Here is a 26871-nt window from a genome sequence, read left to right as displayed (position 1 = left end):
TCAGTATTTTGTCATTTTCCAGTCAAAATATCTAAACATCCTTTAAACAAGAAATATTTACTTGAGAAGCAAAACAGCATGAGATATTTCATTATATATATATATATATATATATATATATATATATATATATATATATATATATATATATTACACTGTGAAAAATGAATGTGATTTTAACGGTAAAATATTGTAAAAACGCTGTTGTAAATAGTTTAACAGTAAGTTCCCGTATTATATACAGGTAAAAACTGTAAAAACAATTTTTAGAAGGAAAATAGACAAAATCAATGGATAATTTACAGTAAAAAACTGTAAACTGATATTCCCACAATTTAATAATTTTTAAATAATCATGTTTCTTAATAGTTACTCCAGTCTTTAGTGTCACATGATCCTTCAGAAAACATTCTAATATGCTGATTTGGTGCTCAATTAACATTTCTTGAAAACAGTTCTGCTTAATCTTTAGTAACATTTTTTTTTTTTTTATCTTTAGTAACATTATAAATGTCTTTTCTGTTACTTCTGATCAACTTATGCAAGTAAGTATTAAGTATTCATTTCTTTCTGAAAAAAAATCTGACAGAGTGGTGCAGGTGTGATGTCAGAACCCGTCTAATTTGGCATGGTTCTTTCAAGATTTTCCTATGGGGTTTTATAATAGGGTTTTTAAATTTATGAGTAAAATAAAGCCTGTTGTGAACGTAACTTGATGATACTTTGACACTGTGTTCTACAACTTAAACTGCACACACTCACACCCCAAGCTGTCTCATCTAGTTACTTATTAAAAACGTACGTTTTCAAAAATGAACATAACAGCTTCAAAACTCGCGTTTTCGCTATGGGTGTGTGTAATTTACGTTGTAGAACAAAACATCAAAGTATAGTCAAGTTATCTTTTTCATAGGCTTTATTTTACACATAATTAAAAAATCCCCATTATAAACCCCATAGGAAAATCTCGAGGAACCAGCGGCGAATTAGTCTTCCGGGTTCTGATGTCATACTGCACCAAACAAATGTTTCTTTTAGGGCTGTCAAACGATTAATCGCGATTAATCGCATACAAAATAAAAGTTTGAGTTTGCCTAATATATGTGAGTGTACTGTGTGTAATTATTATGTATATATAAATACAAACACATTCATGTATATATTTGAGAAATATTTATAAGTATATGTATTTATTTATATTTTTATATAATTTATATTATATATAAATAAAAATATTTTGTACATAAATAACATATTTCTCTTAAATATATACATTAATTTGTGTGTATTTATATATACATAATAATTACACACAGTACACCCACATATATTATGCAAACTCAAACTTTTATTTTGTATGCGATTAATCGCGATTAATCATTTGACAGCCCTAGTTTCTTGTTTTAAGTACGTCGGGATATTTTACTGAAAAAAATGACTAAAACACTGAGTTTCTGCAGTGTCGTTTACTCATTTCTCATCTTCTTTTACTGACTAAGGAAATCGATGCTAGCTTTGACACTGCGAGAGGTTGCCACGTCGATAGCCATGGCTCTTATCTCAGTGTCTCCGAACTGCATGAGCGTCTGGATCTCTCTTCGTGTCGCTGGACTCTCAGTACCGCTCACATCCAGCTTCAGCGTACCGCACTTCCTCACACCTGGGTCCGAGATGAAACTGACCGACTCTTTTTCTGAGCAGTATACGTGGATTACGATCACCTGCTGTGACGGCTTCGCCGGCGTGTAGCTGCGTTTTACCGTTTCACCCAGCGCCACTGACTGATCGGCAGAGATGAACGTATCGAAAACGTCGGTGCACCAGCGTGTACCGTCCTTCACAAGCATCTTCTCGGGCGGGTGCTTCCCTTCTACAAAACGGTTAAGGACGCCAACGCCGTAAGTGAGCGGAGAGCGCCGCACCTTTATGACGCTGGGATCCAGGCCGAACAACACCGCACCCTTGAGGATGGTCAACCCCACATCATGCGGAATAATAATTCGGCTGCGGCCCTGAAGCATTTTCTGAACCGCCTGCTGCAGCAGCGGAGACTCTGCGAATCCACCCACCAGGAAAAGGAACTTGATGTCGGTCACCTCCGGCCTTTCGAATAACTCCGCTGAAGAAAATATAGAATGAAAGCAGGAAGAGGAAGAGAAACAGGACTTTGATAAAAATGTCATTATAAGATTTACTACAAAATTTATCATATGGGAATTCCACCAAAGCATGTTACGCATTCCTCGGGCTTTCATCAAAATTGCACTTCATTGGCAGTGGTGTTTCTGCTTGTAGTTTTTGTTTGAACAGATCTCAGCTGTGCTCAACCAACATGAGAGCCAGTGGGACTGAGTTTTGACCCAGTTCTGTGTGTGTATTTTGGGCAGATGGTCGAGACTCCTCTGACTGGGCCAACGCTTGCCCTAATTGTGCTTCCCAGCGACTCATTAGTTTATACAGCTTTACAGATTCTACTAAAGGCTGGAATACACTACACAACTTTTGCCCAGATTTTTACCCTGATTTGCAGTCAGGAGTCGTTGACACTAGCTGCTGAATATCACAGTCAATCTGCAGATATTGGGCAGAAAAAATTATATATAGTGTATTATAGGCACAGACTACAGGCCAATTCACACTGCACCGAATGATGCCAACCAACATGAACAATCACCAGATTACAGTACATGTGCAATACAACATGTTCAATCAGCAAAAACAAGCGCCGACCAATGCCAGCAGACGGCAACTGAGGAAACACACAAGCGTATTCTAGCCTTTAGTCAAAATGTCTGTTGTCTTTGGATGGTGTCGGTTGTTGGTACAGTGAATTGGCCTTTTGATTTCATTCCAACATAACATAGCATAACATAATTCATATGGAATTCAGTGCAGTACATATTTATGTTATGTTATGATATTATGTACAGGGATGTTATTTATGTTAACTAAAACTAAAAATATTGAAAATTATTTTTGGTCATTTATTTGTACTTAAATTTAAAAGAATAAAATTAGTTTAGGCTTGCCATTTATAATAAATGATGTTTAACATAATTTATATTTGTTTAATATATTTTTCATTCCTGTTCTATGCAGAGTACTATTGAATTCAAAATATTTGCCGTGGAATGATGTTTATAGCGTTTATAATGTTTGTAAAAGTTTAATTTTATTTACTGATATTTTACTTTATTTCTGAATGTAATAATAAATTGTGACTTGTACACAGATGCAACATATCTGTTTTTTGTTTTTTTCTCTCAACAGTTCAGTTTTGACCCAACGTGACATAGTGAGGTGTGACTTTTTCTGGGAAATACAGTAAGTATTGCTGCCATTTCATCTGATATAAATCAATGAGCGGTCCAATCCCTATTAATGAAATTCTTTAATTAAAGCTGCTGTCCGCGATTTTTGGCCCTCTAGCGGTTAATAAACAGAACTGCACGCGTCTTGCGGAGGAACATTCTAGCCGGAGCTACTTTTCTCTGTGTATGTCTATGGCGAGTCACGCAGTTACTGTGACACTCTGCGCCGGGTCCTACCAGTCCGGTCTGAAATAGTCCGAATATAAACACATATTATAAGTGTACCATAATGATTCAGGATAAGACAAAAAACACGGTTTGGAAAATGCATTCATGTTGTATATTCTCATTATATAATTTCTGTAAATTTTTAACACAAAAAAAGTTGCGGACTGCAGCTTTAAATACAATCTATTAAATATTGTATAATTAAATCACATATATAAGTCTTGTTTATTTCAGTGGGTTTCATGACACATGTATCCAGAGCAAATGACTTTCCAATCTGGACAACTCCCATCTCATTAAAAACTCCAGAGATCTTAATCCTGTCTGAATCGGTACATTAAATGACAGGCATTAAATTAAATTGACAGACATTAAATTGCAACTCATATGGCACATTGTTCCAGTACAACAGGGTGAGTACTCACTCAGGTGCTGTATAATGTGGTCTATAGTTGGTTTGAACAGTGCGTTCATCGCATCTGGACTCATTCTCAGCATGCCCTGTGAAGACCACTTCACAAAGTCCACACTGTGGAAGAGAGACAAAAAGAGAAACAGCAAGAGTTATCGACTGAAATAAATAATAACAGAGTATCCTCATTTGGCCTGGGTGCAGTTTACAAGCTTTCTTCACATATGGAATACTACGGAGAAACCTGATATTATCGAGTTTACATTGTTCGATTTTACACTGCTATAAAAGTCAGTGCATGCGTGCCATTAGCTATGGTTTCCAGTAAACAGATGCACATATTCCCATATCGCTGCACAGAGTAGTGTGATGTAGGGCTGAAGAAGTGCTCAGAGATGCCCGACTCGCCTGCTTGTTGGAAAAACTGTCCCCTGTGAGACATGAGAGCTCAAAATCTATAACATGCACGTTAGAGTAGTCTTGCTCATGGCTCTCAAATGATTACCTTATTACTGTGTTAGGAAAGAACACAAAATTTAACTCCTAAATAATATAACAGGATCACATTTTTGAAAAAATACTAGAAAGATAAAACTAGATTCTGATACCATTTTAGAAGACTAATATTTAAAATAATTTACTGAAAATCTTTTTGCTTGGCTGTGATGCAAAGAAATTGTAGCCGAATGCATAAAATGATGACTTTAAGACCAGGCAGAAGCATCTGTAAGCAATAATCTAATGTGGTAAGTCCCCCTCTCTCCCCCCCTTTTTTTAGACTGTTCCTATGCCCTTGATTAAGAGTGTTTAGCACATAGTCAGCAATCACACACACAAACATGGTATTCATTTTAGCTGACTTGGCCATCTTTATACAGGGCGAGATGGCTTATTGAATGCCTGTGTGTACGGTATTGACAGCAGTCATGAATAGACAGATTAACACTCCAGGGGCTGTAGGTCACACATGCCCGACCTCAAAAGAGACAGACAACAATTACCACAAAGGCGGAGAGTCAGCAGGAAATAGTCACCAGTTTATGGCAATGGAGAAAAACTATAAATTAATCAAATCCTGACCTAAAGTGTAATTTTTATATATATATATATATATATATATATATATATATATATATATATATATATATATATATATATATATTATTATATATATTTATATATGATAATGACAAAACTGACTGTAAATAATCTGAAAGGTTCAACTCGACTGGACTATGATAATGGGTGATTTCTGCCACATTTAGACGCTCACTTGCTCTTCCTCAGTGCATGCTCCACACTGTGTCCTCTGAATTTCTTGTAGTAGTCGATGAAAGAGAAGGGTAGGTTAATATTCAGCGGGTTGCTTCGGTCAGGAGTCGCGGCCCTCTTACGAGACTCAAACGCGATCATCAGATCCACCCAGGCAGCCGGACGCTTGATCTTGAACTGGTCGATGAAATCTTGCCCGAATATCTTACACAGGAGCTTCTCAAATTCATAATCTATACCGATAGAGCCATAAGGGCCTCCTATGGAGAGGATGGAAAGATGAAAATGATTTCAGATGATTGGAAATAATACAATTTCAGAATAACAATTCACTTTTCATAGGAAATAAAAGCTTTTCTAAGCTAAAATGTTAATCTCAAGCCACCGGTCATATGAGTTGTGTCTTGTACCTGAAGCTTTGTAAAGCTCCTTCAAGTGCCCTTCCGGCAGCCGGATCTGATGCACAGTGAGATCCACTGTCCCTCCTCCACAATCAACCACCACATAACGGTCACCTAGAGATCAGCAGAAGCAACATTTGTGGCTCACCAGGAAAAAGAAATAAGTGGATCTATCTTGTCTGGTGACATTTTATACTTTTCCATGAACTCTCTGCAGATGTTGGATGTGAGTGACTCTGAAATGTCCGGCAAGTGCTTTTGCAAGGTGTCAAGGGAACGGTGACCTACATTTAGGGCTCACTGGTTGGGATTTCAAATAGAAGCCTTTGGAATTAAAGTTTTATGAAGGTTTTGTTGTATATTATTTGCAAACTGCATGATATTACTGTAAAGAGACAGATCACCCAAAAATGGGGGAAAACATTTTTATTTAAACTTTAATGATGGTTTATTCCAGCAGTGATGAATAGGCAAAGTGTGCTGAGACAATACCAATGGTTAAGCAGCTGCTAATTTAAAGAGCAGAGTAAGTCGGGGCTCGCCAGAGCAGGTATTTCAAACTAAGCATCTTCCTTATGCCCTCAGCTAGGGTGCATCTAGTCTCAGTTGGCACATCCAAGGACCACCCCCACTGACTGCTTAATGCATATTACAGACAGAAATGCCAAGTTCCTATCTGATTGACCAGCTTGATGCAACTTAATCTGTAAAATTATTAAGCATTACTGTTGGACAGACTAAAATTCAAATCTTTTTAACATCTCTGTACATCCATGCATAAAAACAAACCTTACTGTTATCAGTCAAGTTACATGCATGTCAGTCATACTATCTCTTCCTATCTGATTGGGTGGTTCTTATCCAGAATAATCTGCATTTAGGTCATTTTTGTTGAAAGGTCTAGCTATATGAGACTAGCGTGCATCCTTCTTAAGAGCTTCAGGCTTTAGGGTTTCTTTAATTATGACAGCAGCATTAGAAACAGCAGGAGCAAAATACTGATAGAAAAATGTGTGAGAAGACACAGACTCTACCTTCAGTGAGTTCAGACCAGAGCTCTCCTATGACATTCTCCACCAGAAATGTGCGGCTCTGTCGGTTACGGCGCACATGCTCCTTGGCTGGTTATTGACAGAGAGAGACAGGAAGTGTGTGTGAGAGGGAAGCAGCGTGAAGCTGTTTGTTTGTTTGTGTCTGTGTGTGTATGTATGTGGCAGTTCTATAGGCAAGGCGACAGGATGAGAAAGGAATATGGGCTGCATGTGATTTCTTTAAGCAGTGGGATGCTGCTGGAAAAAAAAGTAGACTCCTTTATTTTCAGGGAAATTCACGAAATTTAAAGAAAAGCAGTTAAATGGCTGTCATTTTTATGTTGTTGTTTGTGTTTTTACTTATTTGAAAATGTACAAGATAAGGGACGCACGGTATTAAAATTCCAGTTGAAACTGATAAGCTAATAATTATTACAATTAAATTACAACTAAAACACCAATAACTAAAATCAATCATTTTAAAGGCTATAAGTGAATTTAGGCATCGTAACATTATAAGGTAAAATATAGATATTTATTTTCAATTTGCTATTGATTACATTTAAAGGTGCAATATGTAAGATTTTCTGTCCGCTAGAGGTTGCTAGAGTCCTATTCAAAACTAAGGCGTAGCTTGATGACGCCAAGTTTGAGTGCAGGATCTTGGGACATCACAACACAGCCGGTGGAAAATAATCAGGATAGGACTCAGGAAGAAATCATGTTCATGGATGTGATTATTAACATTACTATAGTATGAAGCAGAGCAGGACCGAGTGTTGCTGAACGAGGCCGCTGGAGCGATTGCGCAACACGCCGCAAGCAGCGGAACTTTTATTATGACACACACGTTACTCTGTGTGTTCGCTCAGTGGCTGCTGTGAGACACTTGGTTGCACACTGCAGTAAGATAGATCGCTTTTTTAGAATATCATATTAATGGATGGCTTGTGTTGATAAATGGCATGCAATTAATTTTAAAACGTATTGTATGATGGAGAAAATTCTGTATTACTATTACCTGAAATAAAGCGGCATCTGATTATTCTGTGTTAGCTACTTCAAAAAATAGTGTTTTTCTCTGAGGCATGGTAAAGCATGGTACTCTCAAAAAAATCAAGAAAATTAGATTTATTTTAAACAATAAGACTAAATGTGTTGATCTATATAACAATAATTCGTTTTCTGTATATAAATATATCAAAACAGATGTTCCCTGGTCTATTAAAACATGTAATATATTACAGTGTCTTTGGTGTTTCCATGGTTTCTACAAAATAAAACCGAGGGTAACGCAGGCATGACGCAATTGATAGGCGACTACTCACACGGAGCCTTCGTTAAAATTGCAATTTTCTCACGATTTCCAAATAGTTGGAAACATTTGGGATATTATGAGTACTCAAGTGAACAAAATATTTAACACTGGCCTAATGTTTTTTTTTGGATATTTTACTGCAAAATTCTTACATATTGCACCTTTAACAGTGTTAAGAAATGAGATTTTGGATGACAGTAAAGGTAATTTATGTAAAAATGTAAATAAAAAAAGAATCAAAGAAATGAGCATGCACAATTAAATCGAAAATTAACATACCATTAAATGAAAAATTGTCTAATATCAGACGAAGACTGTTATGGTACCAGTGTATATTGCAGATCACTAAACATTTTCAAACATGCAACTTCAAATTTCAAAATAACAACAACAACAACAACAACAACATTTTCATATTCCTGTAATACACACACTATTAATTAAATTAAATGACCTGCACTAAATCCTCTGATTTAATTAATCATACATTAAATTATTAACCCCATATTGCCTAGCCATTTCATGTTTACAAATATGCAAAATTGGAACTAAAACTTGATCTGAATAGGATAATAACTGAATACTGCAGTTAAGAAAGTGAGACTTTTCAGACTTTCCACAATTATTTAATTGAAAGACTTCCTTCTCTTTTTCACTTTCGTGAACTTCCTGACTGAATCATTCACTGCAGACGGGGAGATTGTCCTGGTCTGATAAAGGGCATTTGGTCTGATGACATCAGAGGATAATGGCCATCCTGACAGTTGTAAACATTCCCAAACAGGAAGTGTTAGCTCTAAGGGAGAGTGACCGCATGGAGACTGATGTCAGATTGACATTTCCTTTAACCCACAGAAAACAATGAAATGGACCAGCAAACATTTTTTTTTTTTCAGTACACAGCAGGTTCTGATGGGAGATCTAACCCCTCCTCCTAACAGTGTTTTCACCACACAACAGACCCACGTCTGAAATTCCTGCACCACCCTGATAACAAATTCACAACTCATGAGCTGCACTCACAGGGAACCACAGTCTATTTTAGATTATCTAAATAAAAAGGCATTGAACTACATATGTTGACAACACGATGCAACAAGAAACCATAAACAAACTTCTTTGGTTTTGAGGAAAACTTTGGGAGAACATCATTTACTTATGACGAATATCTTCATTGATACCTAAATGATATTATTTGATCTGCTCTGATAATCATTTTCATTTGTTAATATTAGTTAAAGACATTAGTTAAAATGAACAAACAAAAATATAAGTCAATGCACTGTGATCTAACATGAATATGAACATTTTTGTTAAGTAGCATTAACAAATATTAATAAATGCTGTAAAAATAAATTTACTTATTGTTAGTTCATGTTATTGAATGCATTAACGACCATTAACAAATGAGACCTTATCGTAAAGTGTCAGCAAGGACATTTATTATAATGTTACAAAAATAAATGCTGTCTTTTGAACTTTCAATTCATCAAATAATCCTGAAGAAACAACTGTTTTCAACATTGATAGCAAGGCACTGTGCTTTCGCACGCTTTTGTCGTGCACAGCTGAACACAAGCTGTGCCTGTGTGCTGCAAATACAGACGAGTATTGTCCACTGTGCGACCTAATTCAGGTGTTCTCTTCCCACCACTGTCTGTCACGTGCTTTGATTTATGACGAGCAGCATACTCTGCTGCGATACGACCATGTTCTGCTCCTATTGTCCCACACATAACATGCTGTATAGCCTATATGTAGTTTACATGATAAATCTTAAGTAATCTTAAAGTTAAGATATACCTCTAGTTTTAAAGGTAGAACATCTTTTTAAAAGATGTAATATAAGTCTAAGGTGTCCCCTGAATGTGTCTGTGAAGTTTCAGCTCAAAATACCCCATAGATTTTTTTTAATTAATTTTTTGAACTGCCTATATTGGGGCATCATTAACTATGAGCCGATTCAGCATGCAGCCCCTTTAAATGCTCACGCTCCCTGCCCACGTAGCTCGCGCTTGCCTTTAACAGCAGAAACAAGGTTTACACAGCTAATATAACCCTCAAAATGGATCTTTACAAAGTGTTCGTCATGTATGCTGCATGCATACATCGGATTATGTGAGTATTGTTATTTATTTGGATGTTTACATTTGATTCTGAAGGAGTTTGATAGTGCTCCGTGGTTAATGGCTAATGCTACACTGTTGGAGAGATTTATAAAGAATGAAGTTGTGTTTATGAATTATACAAACTGCAATTGTGTTTAATAATGAAAATAATGACGGTTCTTGTCTCTGTGAATACAGTAAGAAACGATGTTAACTTTAACCACATTTAACAGTACATTAGCAACATGCTAAAGAAACATTTAGAAAGACAATTTACAAATATCACTAAAAATATCATGTTATCATGGATCATGTCAGTTATTATTGCTCCATCTGCCATTTTTCGCTATTGTTCTTGCTTGCTTACCTAGTCTGTTGATTCAGTTGTGCACATCCAGACGTCCTGCCCTTGTCTAATGCTTGAACATGGGCTGGCATATGCAAATATTGGGGGCGTACATATTAATAATCCCGACTGTTACGTAACAGTCAGTGTTATGTTGAGATTCGCCTGTTCTTCAGAGGTCTTTTAAGCAAATGAGATTTATATAATAAGGAGGAAACAATGGAGTTTGAGACTCACTGTATGTCATTTCCATGTACTGAACTCTTGTTATTTAACTATGCCAAGATAAATTCAATTTTTAATTCTAGGGCACCTTTAATCATTTAAACAGGCCTTTGATGTTTGGGTAAAAACTCCAGGCAATGTGTTTTCGTGTATTTTATTTATTTTTATAACAGCGCTGAATGTCATATGGTGACAGTGAAACAGGAACACCTCACTTATACGACTTATGTTGAAATTTGTTATTTTTCGTGTCAACTCGGATGCATTTTGACCAAGAAAAATGAACGTAAGCACTGCAGCACAAAGATTTTGCCTCAGCGTGCAGTGTGAATGCTCTATTCCAGGGGTGGTGAACTCCAGTCCTAGGGAGCCACAGTCCTGCAGAGTTCAGCTCAAACTCTGATAAAAACTCACCTGCCTGTAGCTTCCTAGTAACCCTTCTGACCTTGATTAGCTTGTTCTAGTGTGTTTAATTAGGGTTGAAGCAAAACTCTGCAGGACTGTGGCTCTCCAGGACCGACGTTCTCCACCCCTGCTCTAGTCCATTTTACAAGATTTAATATAAGACTCTGGTGTCCCCAGAATGTGTCTGTGAAATTTCAGCTCAAAATACCCCACAGATCAATTATTATAGCTTGTCAAATTTGCCCCTATTTGGGTGTGACCAACAACACGCCGTTTTTGTGTTTCATTAAATGCAAATGAGCTGCTGCTCCCGGCTTGCTTTCCAGAAGAGGGCGGAGCTTTAACAGCTCGCACTTCGGTTGCTCAACAACAACAAAGCTGGAGAATCTTACGCAGCCAAAATGATGATTGTCAGTAATGGTGTTCAGTCTTACATTGTTCAAACTGAAGTTTGACACTGATGGAGAGACTCAGGAAGAAGTTACAGCTTTTAGAATGCAACTGGACGTTTCTGAATGGATAGTGGATACATTTATATAAGGAGTTGATTCAACTCATCAACATCATATGTCGTCATGTTAATCTTTTGTGCAAATCCAGTGTTGAATTGTCCCTTGTTTGTGAAGCAGTCTAGCAAAAAATGGTGGCATGGTAACAACACTCTTCCTCTTCACTAAAGCAGCCCAACATGGCCTTACCACCTTTTTTGTGTGTTCTCCGGGGCAGGGTTTATGTAAATTTTAGGGTTAGTGATGTCACTAACACAGGAAGAAGTTTGTTGTAGTCCCTACCAGCCGTTTGTTGTAGTCCTTAAACAGAGAATTCTTTAAAAGAAACTATCTCGGGTTGATAAACATACAACTTCTTCCTATCTTAGGTTTTCCTAAAATGACCATGATCAAATATACAGACTACACAACTACTACTGCTGCTAAAAATAATCAATAAACACTACTCCTTTGTCCATTCCATTTCTCTTTCTCTCTCTCTCTCTCTATATATAGAACAGCATATGCAAAGAGGACAAATGTGTTTAGTCTTTCTTTCTATGCATCATAGTAATATAGTTGTTTTTTCACCACTGCATCATCACTTCAACAATTGCTATTTTCATCTTAAAAGCACAAAATCCATCCAATCAAATTCTTTGTCACTCCTTTTGTAAGTGCAGAGGTTTAGAGTTACACATGAGCTTGCTGATGACTGTAGAGCTGCTGATGTCATCAGACTGAGGTCACTGATATCACGTCTCCTGATGTAGTTTTTTTTTTATTTTATTTTTTTTATTTTTTTTACAGAAATGATAGTTCTGCTTTAGCGATTTCAGACAGTAAAATGGACCAAATAGCATTCTTAAATGCTGACAAACATTCTCAAAAAGAATCTGAGATTCTTAAATGTTGACATCAACCAATAATAATTAAACTCTCAACAATTGTGGTTAGTTGTGCAAATGGTTCAGAAACAGATTAAGAAACATTGTTAACATTTTTTAGTATAATTAAAATCGTTTTCCTTCCAAGGGAATGCAAGGCATGAACTCAAACAATTACATGATTATGAAAAAACGTGCATGCAAACTTCAATAGAAAGAGAGAGAGAAAGAAATTTATGAGGCAGGGGAAGTGTGAATTTGCCGAAGCTGTTTCTCATGCTGGCATCACCATTCAGCAGTGGTCCAAATGACTGTCACCTTCTGAATGCACTTGAAAAATGACTTTTCATTGTCATTTCTAAAATCACAGACCACTGAAATGCTATGTGCTCAAGTGAAAATGCTTTTTTAATACAAAGCCCACTGTGTAAGTGCATGCGCTGTCAGTCTGTAACAAGGACATGAGCAGGGCAAAAGGAGGTGAACTGGAATGGACTGGAAGGGGGAAGGAGAAGATGATGCACTGGTTTTATACAAAAACACCTTTTCATCTGAGGTTTGAATTTGATGAAATTACATTGTACTTTGGTGTGAGACATAAACTGTTGACATACCAGGTCCTGATTTACTGTGAAATGTAATGAGGTGTTTCTTCAACCATTGGCACTTCTGACCTTGTGGACCCCTTGAAGCAGACTTTTCACACTCAGAAGAGTTTTTATTTGATTTGTCAGTTTGTCTTGCTAAGGCTAATTTCATAGCATTTTATCTGTCCTCAATATAATGAAATAAAATGACTAATTTTCTTATTTTAATATTAAATTTTGATTATAAGGCATGCACATATATTATATATATATGGGTAAAAAAAAAATGGGTAAAAAAATAGTATTTGAATTATAAAATTTTAACATTAACCCCAGGGAAAGTAAAAGTGCCCTTAGCTGAATAATCACAAAATGGCATCTGTGTTCATGTATGATAGCAAATACACTACTGTTTTGGGGTCTGTAAGAATGTATATATTTTTAAAGATTCTTATGCTCACCAAGGCTGCATTTATTTGATTAAAAATACAGTAAAACAGTTTCTATTTTATCATATTTTAAAATTGTATTTATTCCTGTGATGGCAAAGTTGATTTTTTCTTCATTTCTTATTATTATCATCATCAATGTTGAAAACAGTTGTGCTGCTCAATATTTTTGTGGAAACCATGATACATTTTTTTTTTTGGGATTCTTTGATGAAAAGAAGTTCAAAAGAACAACATTTGTTTTAAAATTTTAGCATTATAAATGTCTTTATTGTCACTTTTGAATAATTTAATGTGTTCTTGCTGAATAACTTATCTTACTGATCCCAAACTTTTGAACTGTAGTGTATATGTAATATATTTAACACATGCACAAGGAAAGGCCAAACAAAGATATATTAGACATCTAAAATGAGCTTAAATTAAAAGCTATTCATCTCTCCCTTCCTCACTCCTACTGTTTTCTGAATGCATCATCACTTTTTCTCCCTCGATGCGGTGAGAGTTTAATAGGCATTCTAGACTGCAGGAGTCCTGCAGCTCGAGCTTAGAAATTATGTACATTTCAGTGCTAGTTTAAGTTGAATTATTTCCATTTCAATTTAAAGCAGTGTTTTAAGAAAGAAGGGATGTTGTAAAAATGGGTAATTTTAAATTGAAGAATGGAACATCTTTACAGTTCACTACTTTGCATAAAACATTTTTTGTATCTTTCTGGTCTTTCTCACTCTCAAAAAGACGACACACCTAAACCATGACTAGCCTAACGTCTTTTGCCCTCAACTGAATTTTCAACCATACCTAATAACCAGCCTCAAAAGCTTTCTTGCTATGCAAAGCTCTAATTTGACTGGCTTACTTTACACAGTTTCTGGGAAACTCTTGCCTTTTGAGAAAGAACTAATCACCGGTCAAGGTTAGTGGCATCAAAACACATGGACAACATTATCCTGAACAAACATTTAAGTACTGTAGCATAAACTTGAGCATAACTGGAACAGTATGAGTGTGATTTGGTTTATCATGGCAGAATGATTGTGTTGCATCTGTTATATGGTAAAAGACTGGACGGATGGCTTACCCTGGGTCATTCCCGCCCCAATGTTCTCCGTTGGGCTGTAACCGTTCAGGGCTGTTTTGGTGCCCAAATCAACCATTTGGTGGAGGCGGAGCTTCCTGCAGTAAATGGATGCAGCCTCTGGTTCCAGAGCAATGATCAGCTGATCAGGATTGTCACGAGAAACCAGACCAGCCTAGATGAGTACAGAACACCAAATGGCAAGACATTAACACAGAAATCTTTACTAAAAACATGTGAATGAAGATAAATAAAAGCTAATATGAACATTAACTCAACTTAACTTAACTATAGTATTTAAGACTTCAATAAATTCACATTTACCGCAATTTATAAATAAATTTTCTTCTCACAGACCTTATAGTTATTATTGTTAACTAAAAATTTTTTTTGGTAATAGAAAAACATTGTTGACAAATTAAATAAAGCTGAAACAAATATGAGATTAAAAAAAATAAACTACACACACACACACAAAAAGAAATGCTGCCTTGGAAACTAAATGAAACAAGCTTAAGTTAAGGCATTAAATTACTAACTGGAAATAAATAAAAACCAAAACTGAAATATAATAATAATAATTAACCTAATAAAAAAGACAAAAAAAAAAAAAAAAAAACCCTAACCCCAAACTACAATAGTATATAAAAACAGTAAAATTAGTACTAATTATATAACACTCTTAACAATAATTATAGGATGGCCTAACAAGAATTTCTGTAGTCAATTTAAAATATTTTATAAATATTTAAGAAAACCATTTGAGAAGCTCCCAAAACATATTGGTTAATGGCTGACTATATAAAATATGAAGTAATAATATATTACATATATATATATATATATATATATATATATATATATATATATATATATATATATATATATATATATATATATATATATATATATATATAAAATAAAATAAAAATAAAATACATAAATATATTGTATTGAATTGACAAATATTGTATTTGAAAGTTAGCATGTCACACTGCAGGACACTGCTGTTATTGCTTGAAGTCAACTACCTGTAATTCTAAATCAGTTTTTGCAGCACAACCCTAAACATCCTGACCTAAATATTAACTGTCATGACTCATTTACTGGTTAATAGAATATGTAAATAATGCAAATGGCTGGACAGATACAGCAAGATCATATTACCTCACTTCAAATATGAGGGAGTGCAAAAATTTAAAGAAACACCACACACACATACTGTGCTGAGTGGCACTGTTTGCTCTGTGTGTGCTGCAGGATTCGGTGAGTTAGGGGGTACCAGTGTGAGCAAAAAGAGATGCAGAGAGCGAGAGACAGAGGTAAGGGTGAATGCAGTGTCCTTTCTTTCAATTCTTCTGATCCAGCAGACGGAGAGCTGAGTCACTGCACACACACACACACACACACACACACACACACACACACACACACACACACACACTCCTGAGGCAAGCTTTGCAGGAATTCCCACTGCAGATATCAGATGTTGCAGACTCCCCCTTCTTCTCCACTCTCTTTTTCCAGCTGTTCTCTCTCTTTTCTCCCAGCGTCATTTCTTCTTTGCTCTGGATTGAGATGAGAGAAGCCGAGGCCACACCCTGCTCTTCCTCCCTTTTCTGTGTCTCTCTCTTCAGTGCGAGAGAATTCACCCATCTGTTTACTTCTGTACTGTAATTATTATAATTTACATGCATGTTATGTAAACTAAAGAAAATAATGCATTTATTTTACTGTTTGTTTAAATAATGAATTACGTAATTACGCTTAACCCAAGTATGTTTTTTTATATTTCATACATGGAATAAGCAGCAATAATAGTTTAATAGCGTTTCTGGTTCATTCTTTTTCACTAGGTTTTGTTTCTCAACCTCTTACTCTCTTTCCTTTTGACTCTATGACTACTGACTTCATTTACACCTGCATCCACCTCAGGCGATCAGATCACAAGTGTTCTGCACTAGATAAACCTGTAAATGTAGACCATTTGTTGAAAACACTTATGATCACATCATATATGTAGTGTAGTCTGTCCTTATGCATCCTGCACAACATTGAAGCATCACTTACTTACATGTCAATCAATCACTTCACTACAACAAGGCTTTAAACTTTGCCAGTTACAGAAGATTGCGAAAAGAAAATAACCCAACCTAAAACATTCTTCACAGAACATCTTCAATATGAATAATATCGATGATAATCTGAAGATGCATGTCAAAACCAGAGACCATTTGCACAAACAAACAGCTATTATGTTAATGCAGTGTCTTAAGATCTGACCCACCAATCAAATTAGGCCATTCTACATTTTATCTTAACTGATTTAAAAAAAAAAAAGAAAAAGTTATTAACGGTCTTAAAAAAAAACTGATGTCTAACTTATAAAGCTAGTCTTAGCAGTTTATGTAACCGGCCCCAAGTGTAAATAAACAGCCATCTGTGTCACCTTGTAATCAGGTCACCCATGATGGATGTTAAAACCAGGTATAAATATCTCATTAATGCATTCATATGCATACTGTACACACACACACGTGTCCAATTAAATACAGATCCACACACAATGAGGCCAACAGTGACAGACAAACAGTGAATCATTGATACAGTACCACATATGTGGGGTCTCTATAGATGACGGTGAAAACAGACAAACAGAGGCTGTATCTAAGGGATGAGATAAGTGTCTTTCCTTTTTCCTTTTCCATTAATATCTGCCTTTCCTCTCTTCCTATTTACATCCTGTATTTCTGTATATCTCATTCCTTTTCTATTTTAGATGGCCAGCAAAACAGTGCTCTTTTTCCTCCTTCTCTCTTTTATTATTGGCAGGGGAAGTTAACAGCTCAACTCAGTGTTGCAGTACCTTAAAACATCCACCAGGGATTTGTACAACCGATACTTCAAACTTCTGTGAAGTCATTACATTAATTGAAAGCACAATAAGCACATTGCACACAGACCTCACTCCAATATCAAAACGCAAAGTAGGTCATTTATCAAAGCGAGACGTGCATTTTTGAGCAGATGCGGCTGTGAGAAAGAAACGTTATACCTTATACGCTGCCTCTCTCATAAACTGCTTGGCCGGCATCTTCCAGATGGCCGGTACAGTGATGACCCATCTGACATCAGCATTATCAAAATCCGCCCCTGCTTGGTCACTCAGCTCCTGTTTCCAATGACAAAAATCCATTGTGAGGTCAGTAAATGTATACTTTCATTCAGCAAGGGATGCATTAAATTGATCAAATGTAACAGTAAAGACATTTATAATGTTACAAAAGATAGGGTTAGTTCACCCAAAAATTAAAATTCTGTCATTTATTACTCACCCTCATGCCGTTCCACACCCGTAAGACCTTCGTTAATCTTCAGAACACAAATTAAGATATTTTAGTTGAAATCCGATGGCTCCGTGAGGCCTCCATAGGGAGCAATGACACTTCCTCTGTCAAGATCCATAAAGGTACTAAAAACATTTAAATCGGTTCATGTGAGTACAGTGGTTCAATATTAAAATTATGAGTGACGAGAATATTTTTGGAGCACCAAAAAAAACTAAAATAACGACTTATTTAGTGATGGCCGATTTCAAAACCATGCTTCAGGAAGCATCGGAGCACAGATGAATCAGTGTGTCGAATCTGCTGTTCGGAGCCAAAGTCACGTGATTTCAGCCGTTGGCAGTTTGACACGCGATCTGAATCATGATTCGACACACTGATTAATTTATGCTCCGATGCTTCCTGAAGCATTGTTTTGAAATCGGCCATCCCTAAATAAGTCGTTATTTTGTTTTTTTGGTGCACCAAAAATATTCTCGTCACTTTATAATAATAATACTGAACCACTGTACTCACATGAACTGATTTAAATATGTTTTTATTACCTTTATGGATCTTGAGAGAGGAAGTGTCCATTGCTCCCTATGGAGGCCTCACGGAGCCATCGGATTTCAACTAAAATATCTTAATTTGTGTTCTGAAGATTAATGAAGGTCTTACGGGTGTGAAACGGCATGAGGGTCAGTGTTTCCCACAGGATTTTGTGAGACTGTGGTGGGTGGACATCGGTTCCTCTAGGGGGGTCCGGGGGCATGCCCCCCCGGAGGAAAATTTTTTACTTTTTAAATTTAAAAGCATAAATCTGGTGCATTCTGAGAGCAAAACTGATTGACTACATCAATGAAGAAATTTGTTCTCTTGTAAACAATTTGTGCATTAATTTATTTATTGGTGATAGTAGGGCACATCTGTCACGTACACAACATATAGTAGGCTAAAAGATAAATATAGTTCATAAGTGGTCATGTAGAATAACATGTAGAATATACAATTAAAACAGTACATCTACAGTAACATGTAGAATATACAATTAAAACCATAAAACCATTAAAAATATGTAGCAAAAGAGGTTACCTTTGTTGAATTAATTTATTAGTGGAAGCCTGTATCTATACATCTGTATTTGTGGAACTAATGGTCACTCTTTGATTGGTTAAACAATCCAGAATGCACTAAATACATTTTTTCATTATAGAGAAAAATAATAAATGAAAAAAAAAAAACACCTTTGCAGAGTAATTTTATAAATCCAAATGTTCATAAAAAGTTTAAAATTACTATTTGTATTCTTTTTAAATAAAAAAAAAAACGATTTATATTAGATTTATATGTAAATAATTATATGTATTCATATTAATGTAAGATTAAAAGACGCTTATTTTAAATGTATTGTGCAGCTTTTTAATGGGGCAAAAAGATATGATAGATACGACAGAACAAAATAGGCTATTAATGATCTTTCAGTGTGCAAAACCATTATAATATAAAACGCTTCAAAACAGCAGCAAAAAAACCGCTAATGCGCATCCCGGGAGCAGAATGATGTGCTTGAAGCAATATCGAGTCAGAGCACGCAGTTGTGCTGCGCATTGAAAAATTCACGGTACAAAGAGAATCCCTGTGTATATCTGCATCTAACAGTTTATTAAACATATGTTTCTTCTCACTTTTTAAATTCCAGTTATTGTGTGTGTGACGCAAATTCATAGTCCTTGTGTTGTGCGATCCAACAGACACACTAGCCAGTATGATGACATTGTTCAGAAACAGCAAAAAACTCCAGCAAGATAAAGTCATTTTATGCAAATCCACAGCCCTTTATCTACATATCAAGTATTAAAATGGGAATCATATTGGAGAGTTTTACCGTGCTGACTGTCGTTACCGAACGTGACGCGCCGTTTGAGTGCTGAACAGAGAATGATTGACAGCTGTGGCAGAGGGAAGACGAGTTTCTGACCGTGAACTTAACGACATGAGGCTATGGGATGGCTTCAGATTAATTTGAATATACTGCACGAAAACTTAATTGGTGCTAGTCTACTTATTTTACTCTATGACTCCCACTTTTGCCATATAAAAGAGCGCAATTATCAGACGGTTATTTAAATATCGCGACAAACCAAATTTCCGTTTCATTTTGAGACTGTGGCGGGACAAATTAGAATGTGGCGGGCCGCCACAGTCTACTCAATGTATGGGAAACACTGAGGGTAAGTAATAAATGACAGAGTTTTCATTTTTGGGTGAGCTAACCCTTTAAATGCTGTTCTTTTGAACATTTTATTCATCAAAAAAACAAAAACTTAAAATAAAATGTTTGATAATAACAAGAAATGATTCTTGAGCACCAGATATGCAAATTAAAATGATTTCTGAAGGATCATGTGACACTAAAGACTGGAGTATTAATGATGCTTTGCTGTCACAGGAAAAAAAAATACATTTTAAAATATATTAAAATAGAAAACAGTTACTTTAATTTGCAATAGTATTTCACAATATTACAGTTTTTACTGCATTTTTGATTTAATGCAGCCATGGTGAGCATACAAGACTTTAAAAAACATAAAAAATATTTACAGACTTCAAACTTTTGAACAGTAGAGTAGTTTTATAATAATTTGAATTGACTAGGTTTAATGTAACATTCTGTATGATCATGGAACTAAGACATACCTTAAGAGCCTGCTCCTTAAAAAAGGCCAGGGCATAAGCAAAAATATCCAGAGCTTTCACCTTTCTCCCATTGGCCGCATGTAAATCTGTATCAATGGATAGATTCTGAAGGATAAAATGACAATAACGCCTCTCAGAAACAAGAAAGAGCATGACATGTCAATCAAAATGTATTTGTACCTCATTAGACTTTTCACATCATTTATAATGAGAAAAATATACTGTATAACAGTTCAGAGATTTCATTTAGATTTAATAAACTAGGCAACTCGTTAACAGCATTGTTCAGTGGCTTGAAGCTTTGATAGGTTAACCTGTTATTAATGAGTTTGCTTGCATTACTTGTTATGCAGTAGCCAGTAATTTATGAATATATCCCTGCAGTATCAGGCAGAAGACCATGTCCTCACATTTATGATCAATAATTCCCTCGATGCATATTTGTGCTGGGACACCAAGTCAACACTAAAAAAAAAATCAATACTGTAGGAGTGTGTCCTTACTGCAGTGGTGTGTAGTTTCATTTTAAACTTCTCCAGGTAGAGCCATTGCTTAGACTCGGTGGGATCCAGGTCGTGGTAAAAATCTCGGGCTGCATATCCAAAACTGTGGAACTTCTTGTCTGGGGTCAGTAGAATGGTGGTGGGCGTCTTCTGATTGGACACACCTGGGTCTCCTCCCTCCCAGCGCCTAGCAGCAAAGGGAAATCAACCAATGGGAGAGTGAATTTTACAGAGATCTGATGTGATCAGGAAAACATTCAGTGGACAGAAGCTTTTAGCTTTTCACCTCTTCTCCTAATTAGGAGAGAACTGACCTACGATGTCCTACAATATCACTCAACCCAAGCATGCATCATACAGATGATTAACCATCCTCATTATCCATATCAAGGCAGTCATAAAACCAGCTCAAGCATCATACAGAGACAGAGGGATTTAAAATATTCATGGGCTTTTACTTTCAGGACAAAGAACCTCAGTGCAAAACAGAACATGCAGCTTGGCTACAGACTGAGGCGAGAGAGAGAATTACATATGCCAAAAGTATCACAATAGAGAACTGACTACATGCACCCTATATGAAGTGATTTCATAGATCCACTTAAAACATACTGAGGCCAATTGGTAAAAATTATTGCAAAAATGACAATGTAGCTCCTCAAAAAAATGGAAAAAGTTCATTCTGAGAAAGGGTTATCATTTGTTTGCTGATTTGTTTGATATTGTGTTATGTAAAGCATTGAAATGTATAGATATTACATGTCTAAATACATTTTGGGGGCACTACATAACCATAAAAATTAGTAATTATAAGTTAAATGGCAATTATTGGCATAGTTGTAATAGTCCATAAGGTTGAAGCTTGAAGTCGATCCTTTCATCTCCTGTTAACCAACTCAAAGCAGCTGTCTTCTTTGTCTATAAACAGATCTAGTAAATGAGTTTTGTGAGTTTTTACAAGGCTAGCTGAGTTTATGTAAAGGTTTAGCGACTAGACTATCAGTCCAACCCAAATAATCTTAGAGGCCTTAGGCTGTTGGTGCTTGTAAATCTGTAGCAGCAGTCAAAACACAATTCGAATGAACCAGATTGAAGGAACGCACTGGTCAGTCTCAATTTAACTCATTCCTTTTCTCCACCTCATCCCCCACTCTGATGTGTTTTCCACATTTGACACAGTCAAGATCCTATATGAATACTACAGCCATGGACAATGGAATGCCAAGAGTGCTTATCAGACAAAGCTAAATATATCTGTATATGTAATGCTCTTCATGTTTTAATGGAAAGCACTATCTTTACATTTTTCCATGCCTCCATTCATGCTCATATTCAAACCATCTTTTAATCATATATGTAAATATATATTATGAGCGCACCCTCTATGATTGAGTCTAATGCCTAAAATGAAACCCACATGCTCATTTGGGCGGGAAACACGTGTCTGACTCTGCCCAGCAGGTACTCTGGAGAGCTGACCTTAGAGTCAAAGGTCACATGACCAAGAAGGTCAGGTCAGGATTACAGAGCAGCTGTGGGTTTACCTACATATACAACACACACACACACACGCACACACACACACTAATGTTATGTGGTTCGGACCATTATACACGCAGCGGGACTGTATATATCTAATGAGTTTTAATGGGGCAACTAAGTGCCTAGAGAAAAAGACACTTGTAAGTTTGACTGAAATAGATACATGACCTTCTAATGGAGGGACAATCATATTAATGTCTACAGAAGAGATGAATACAGCAGCACAAAGTTGAGCTCTGTTCGAACATATCATTTACTCAAAACTGTACTAAAGGATAGAAAAAACTAAAAATATATATTTATATTTTTTAATGTTTTAAAAATTGTTAAATTAAATTATATAAATGTATACATAATTAACAATATATAAACTTTTTTTTTTACTCCATTTTGCCCAAAATAATCACATAAATGCCAAAAATGTCTGCAGATTCCTTCTGGGAATCTCATTTGAGCTTTTCTTTCACAGATACAATTCTACTCTATCTCTCTCTGTCCCTTTTGTCTCACCTCATAGTGTGTATGCACTCTGGTTCTTTAGTGAAGGCATATGCGTAGCCACTGGAGGTGGTGCCGAAGTCGATGGCCACCACCACCACATAGGGGTGCCTCGTAGGCTCATTCTCTTCTGAGTCCTTCTGTAGAAAGAAAAAAGCGAAAAGAAGCAGAGGGAAATTGACAGATATGAAAAGAGGTAGAGAGATATTGTCAAATATATGTCAAGCATTAAATTGTTGAATGTAATTGCAGCTCAGTGTGTAAATAAGATGATCCATTAAGGGCACATTTGCACATTTCCTTCATGTAATGGGTGATGTCATACTGGCAATAAAAACCAAAGCTCACCAGTACATGTGTAGGGGAAAGGGGCGTGATGCCTGGGTCGCCCATACTCTTGGCTGGAGATGGAGTAGCCATTGCATCTGCAAAGAAAACGAAAGAAAGAAAGAAAGAAAGAAAGAAAGAAAGAAAGAAAGAAAGAAAGAAAGAAAGAAAGAAAGAAAGAAAGAAAGAAAGAAAGAACGAAAGAAAGAACGAAAGAAAGAAAGAAAGAAAGAAAGAAAGAAAGAAAGAAAGAAAGAAAGAAAAAGAATTAACATTCAAACCACTAAGACAAGCATATAGTCATGTTAATAATTTAGTGCATTTTTGGGCTTATACAGATAATGATAATATTAATAAATTTCAGTGTTTTAAGGATATTTTTGTTTGCCTTTGTGACATTTTTGTAACTGTTTGGTTGTCAGCTGAGAAACATTTTTAAGGTGCCATTTGCGAAATTTCTGCAAACTTTAGCGAGCAAAAACTGTCTTTTGTTAATAGTATGAAGCTCACACCAGTCATTTCCAATCCAAGCAGATTTCTGTTGCACTATCGGTGAATCGACATTACCGACTTAAACCCATTGCGAAATCTTTCAACCTCACAAGCAATTGGGGTCATGTGGATACCAATTGAAATGACTGGATTTTGCTTGTGAAAATTCGCCCAACAATAGTCAATATGACCGAACCTTGATTCTCGATTTGAATGTTTTTTGATGATTTTTCTGTTTCTCTCTTTATATTGGGTTGAAAATGGGTCAACATTCTGAAATTCTTGAAGATAACCAAAAACATTTTTTCATTTGGGTTGCCCTAAAGAAACGATAGCTACCATAGTAGATAGCTCACCTGTGCCTACTGAACTTCTAAAACACTCTCAAAATACATTTAAATGGCATTCGGAATATCAGGAAGCACTCTAAGGCTCAGTTTCGTGGTCACAGATAAAGACCAGGACTGAATGGCACCATCAATGGTGATTCTTCACTGGAAATTATTTACAGTGGAAACGAGACTTAAAAGCCTCAATTAATGTTCAGCGAATTTGTCTGAAAGACCATTTGGCCATTCTTTTTTTTTTTTATATATAACATCGCTTATGTCTAACATTTTACATTATTTGGTCATAAAATCATCAAATCCTTTAAGAGCTTTAGACCACTACAGAAACAGCTGCTCCCCTCCACACTGACATTTGAATCGAATTAGAGGTTGTATTTGTCCATTCCCGTTGTCCTCATTAGCTGGGCCTAATAGCTTCGCTAAAACACTCGGATGCTGAGCACCCTGAACACTAAACGAGCGCTTGGGTTCCTCGCTCCGCGGGACGCCACGTTTTTCTGAGCGTTCATCCTTTTTTCCCGCCTTTACCCCATACTGAGCGGCAGAGTGAACAGAATAAGCGTGGCTCTCTTCAGCGAGTAATTACGGGTTGAGTGACTGGCTACCTGCAGCTCGCACTTCATTTCAACCACTCACCACATACACAAGCTCTAGCTACCGAGATTGATTTTAAAATGTGACAATGGAACGTCAAAATCAATACTGAAGGAGTAAAATGATTGTCTATAATGATAAATGCCTATAAGTGAAGCGTTATTCAGAAACACACACTTGACCGTCTTTTTATACTTTTCCGCAAATGGATTTGCGGGTTAAAGGAACTTAAGTTTGTTTACATGGCAACATGACTCACTGTACGGGGACTTCATTATAACACATTAAAGTTGCGTGAGTGTAATTACACAACATCAATTGTGACCGTTTTCCTGGCGGCTGATTGAGAGCTACTTGATTAGGGCTGTGATTGTGTGTGTGTGTGTGTGAGTATAACATATCTTTTCAATAAGGCTCTTTAAGTCACAACAGAGAATCCAATCATGTGTGGGAACTGGAAAGCCGAAAATGAGCATAAACGGTGGGAAATTACTTGCATTATGACCAGAGTGCGAAACGGACCAATTCCTTTGATTTTCCAGCTGTTTTAAAGACTTATTTACACATAAGCATGACGACGAATTTATCTACAGACTGGCCTGACCTGAATAGATGTACCTTGAATTGTCAACAAGAAAAAAAAATCTAAATCAATTCTTTTACTCAGGATTGGCTGACATAATGAGCTGTTTTAACACAAAACCTACACAATAAATAAAATCTAATACAGAAAAAAAGTGTTTTCACTTCAAGATGTTGGCCATTTAGGTGCATTATTATTATTGAGAAAAATGTTGAATGTTTACTCTGCAGGTTTTTGCAAAAGTTCAAATCCAACTCACATCTAAAGTTTCTGAAAACACAGAACAGAACACAAAAGGACTCTTTCAATGAAGCGCTCATATATACTAGAACCATTACACATGCGTTGATCCAAGCAGCAAAAATAAACATAAATGAAAGAGAGGATGGAGAGATGGTGAGAAAAAAGTAGAGTATCCTGTTTTCACCCCTCCTCTTGTCCACATGAGAAAGGGAGTGAATAAACGGGGTGTTCAAGCTCTGTTCTGGAATGTTATACAAAATTCTGACAGGAAGCAGGGGGAGTCAGAGGTCATACCTCCTCTGTGGAATTACAAATTCGGAAGAATTCCAAGCAGCCCAGTACACAGAAATAATAGAATTCAGAGACATATGGACCACTGACAAGCACAGACAAAAGTGGTCTTAGGTCTGGAATCTATTATCTATAAAAATATGCAACATTGTGATATAGATGAGTCAAAGTGAGAATCAGAGATCTAAAATATTTTTAAATATGAAGAAAAGGTTGAACGATCAACTCAAAATGTCAGTCAGAAATGTCACTTTTTTTTTTATTGAAAATTAGTTATCAATGGAAAAAGTGTTATATGACTTTCTTCTGACTTTTTTTTTTTCTCTGCCATTCTCAGAAAGCATTCCTCTTTTCCTTTTCCCCCCACTCCTCACGGAGGAACTTTTACTTACTTTGAGGTCACATGCCTCATTTCCCCAGACAAAAGAGAATTAGAAAGAAAACAAAAATATTAATGTAAGACTGTTCTCTTTTATCGAATGGTTTTCCAAACACTGAAAATGCAGGACAAATGTTTGGACAATGTTAATGGCACCATTATTTTCTTACTCAAGGCAAAAGTCAGGACTAAAGCAGACAAAAGGGAATTTGGCAAGATTGGAGGGGGGGAAAAAGCCATTTACAGGTTGCAAAATTAGAAAGTGAAAACTCGGTAATTCCTAATCATAACTTCGTTAAACATTAGACTCTTCTGTGGCTTTATGTTGAGTTTATGTTCATATTCATCAGATCTTCAACACATCAACATTGGAACAACTGGGCTACTTGTATTTTGACCTTCCAAAGAGACAAAATAGCTTCAAGTGCCTTCAATCTGGTTAATGATTTTATTCCATGGCTAGCACACTCAGACAGAGACATCTGTAAAATATTACA

General features: G+C 36.2%; 1 protein-coding gene across 2 annotated transcripts in view; it reads right to left on the bottom strand.

The window, feature by feature from the left end:
- Positions 1 to 1391: 1391 nt before the first annotated feature.
- The window catches only part of hspa12a (heat shock protein 12A), a 39629-nt gene continuing 14149 nt past the window's right edge, over positions 1392 to 26871 (bottom strand). The window contains exons 2-12 of one of the 2 annotated variants that reach the window (XM_067367265.1): positions 23464 to 23540; positions 23128 to 23255; positions 21076 to 21262; positions 20573 to 20677; positions 17602 to 17718; positions 14550 to 14721; positions 6659 to 6745; positions 5634 to 5738; positions 5225 to 5483; positions 3965 to 4068; positions 1392 to 2119 (exon numbers count right to left, since the gene is read on the bottom strand). In XM_067367265.1, coding sequence (XP_067223366.1) covers positions 1488 to 2119; positions 3965 to 4068; positions 5225 to 5483; positions 5634 to 5738; positions 6659 to 6745; positions 14550 to 14721; positions 17602 to 17718; positions 20573 to 20677; positions 21076 to 21262; positions 23128 to 23255; positions 23464 to 23540 — 1973 coding nt within the window. In that variant the 3' untranslated portion in view covers positions 1392 to 1487. The remainder of the gene's footprint in view (positions 2120 to 3964; positions 4069 to 5224; positions 5484 to 5633; positions 5739 to 6658; positions 6746 to 14549; positions 14722 to 17601; positions 17719 to 20572; positions 20678 to 21075; positions 21263 to 23127; positions 23256 to 23463; positions 23541 to 26871) is intronic. The other variant, XM_067367266.1, reaches the window with a different exon arrangement.

This window comes from Chanodichthys erythropterus, chromosome 18, assembly GCF_024489055.1.
Source record: "Chanodichthys erythropterus isolate Z2021 chromosome 18, ASM2448905v1, whole genome shotgun sequence".
NCBI classification, from domain to species: domain Eukaryota; kingdom Metazoa; phylum Chordata; class Actinopteri; order Cypriniformes; family Xenocyprididae; genus Chanodichthys; species Chanodichthys erythropterus.
Note: the sequence above shows the minus strand (reverse complement) of the source record. Positions and strands in the feature narration are given on the sequence as shown.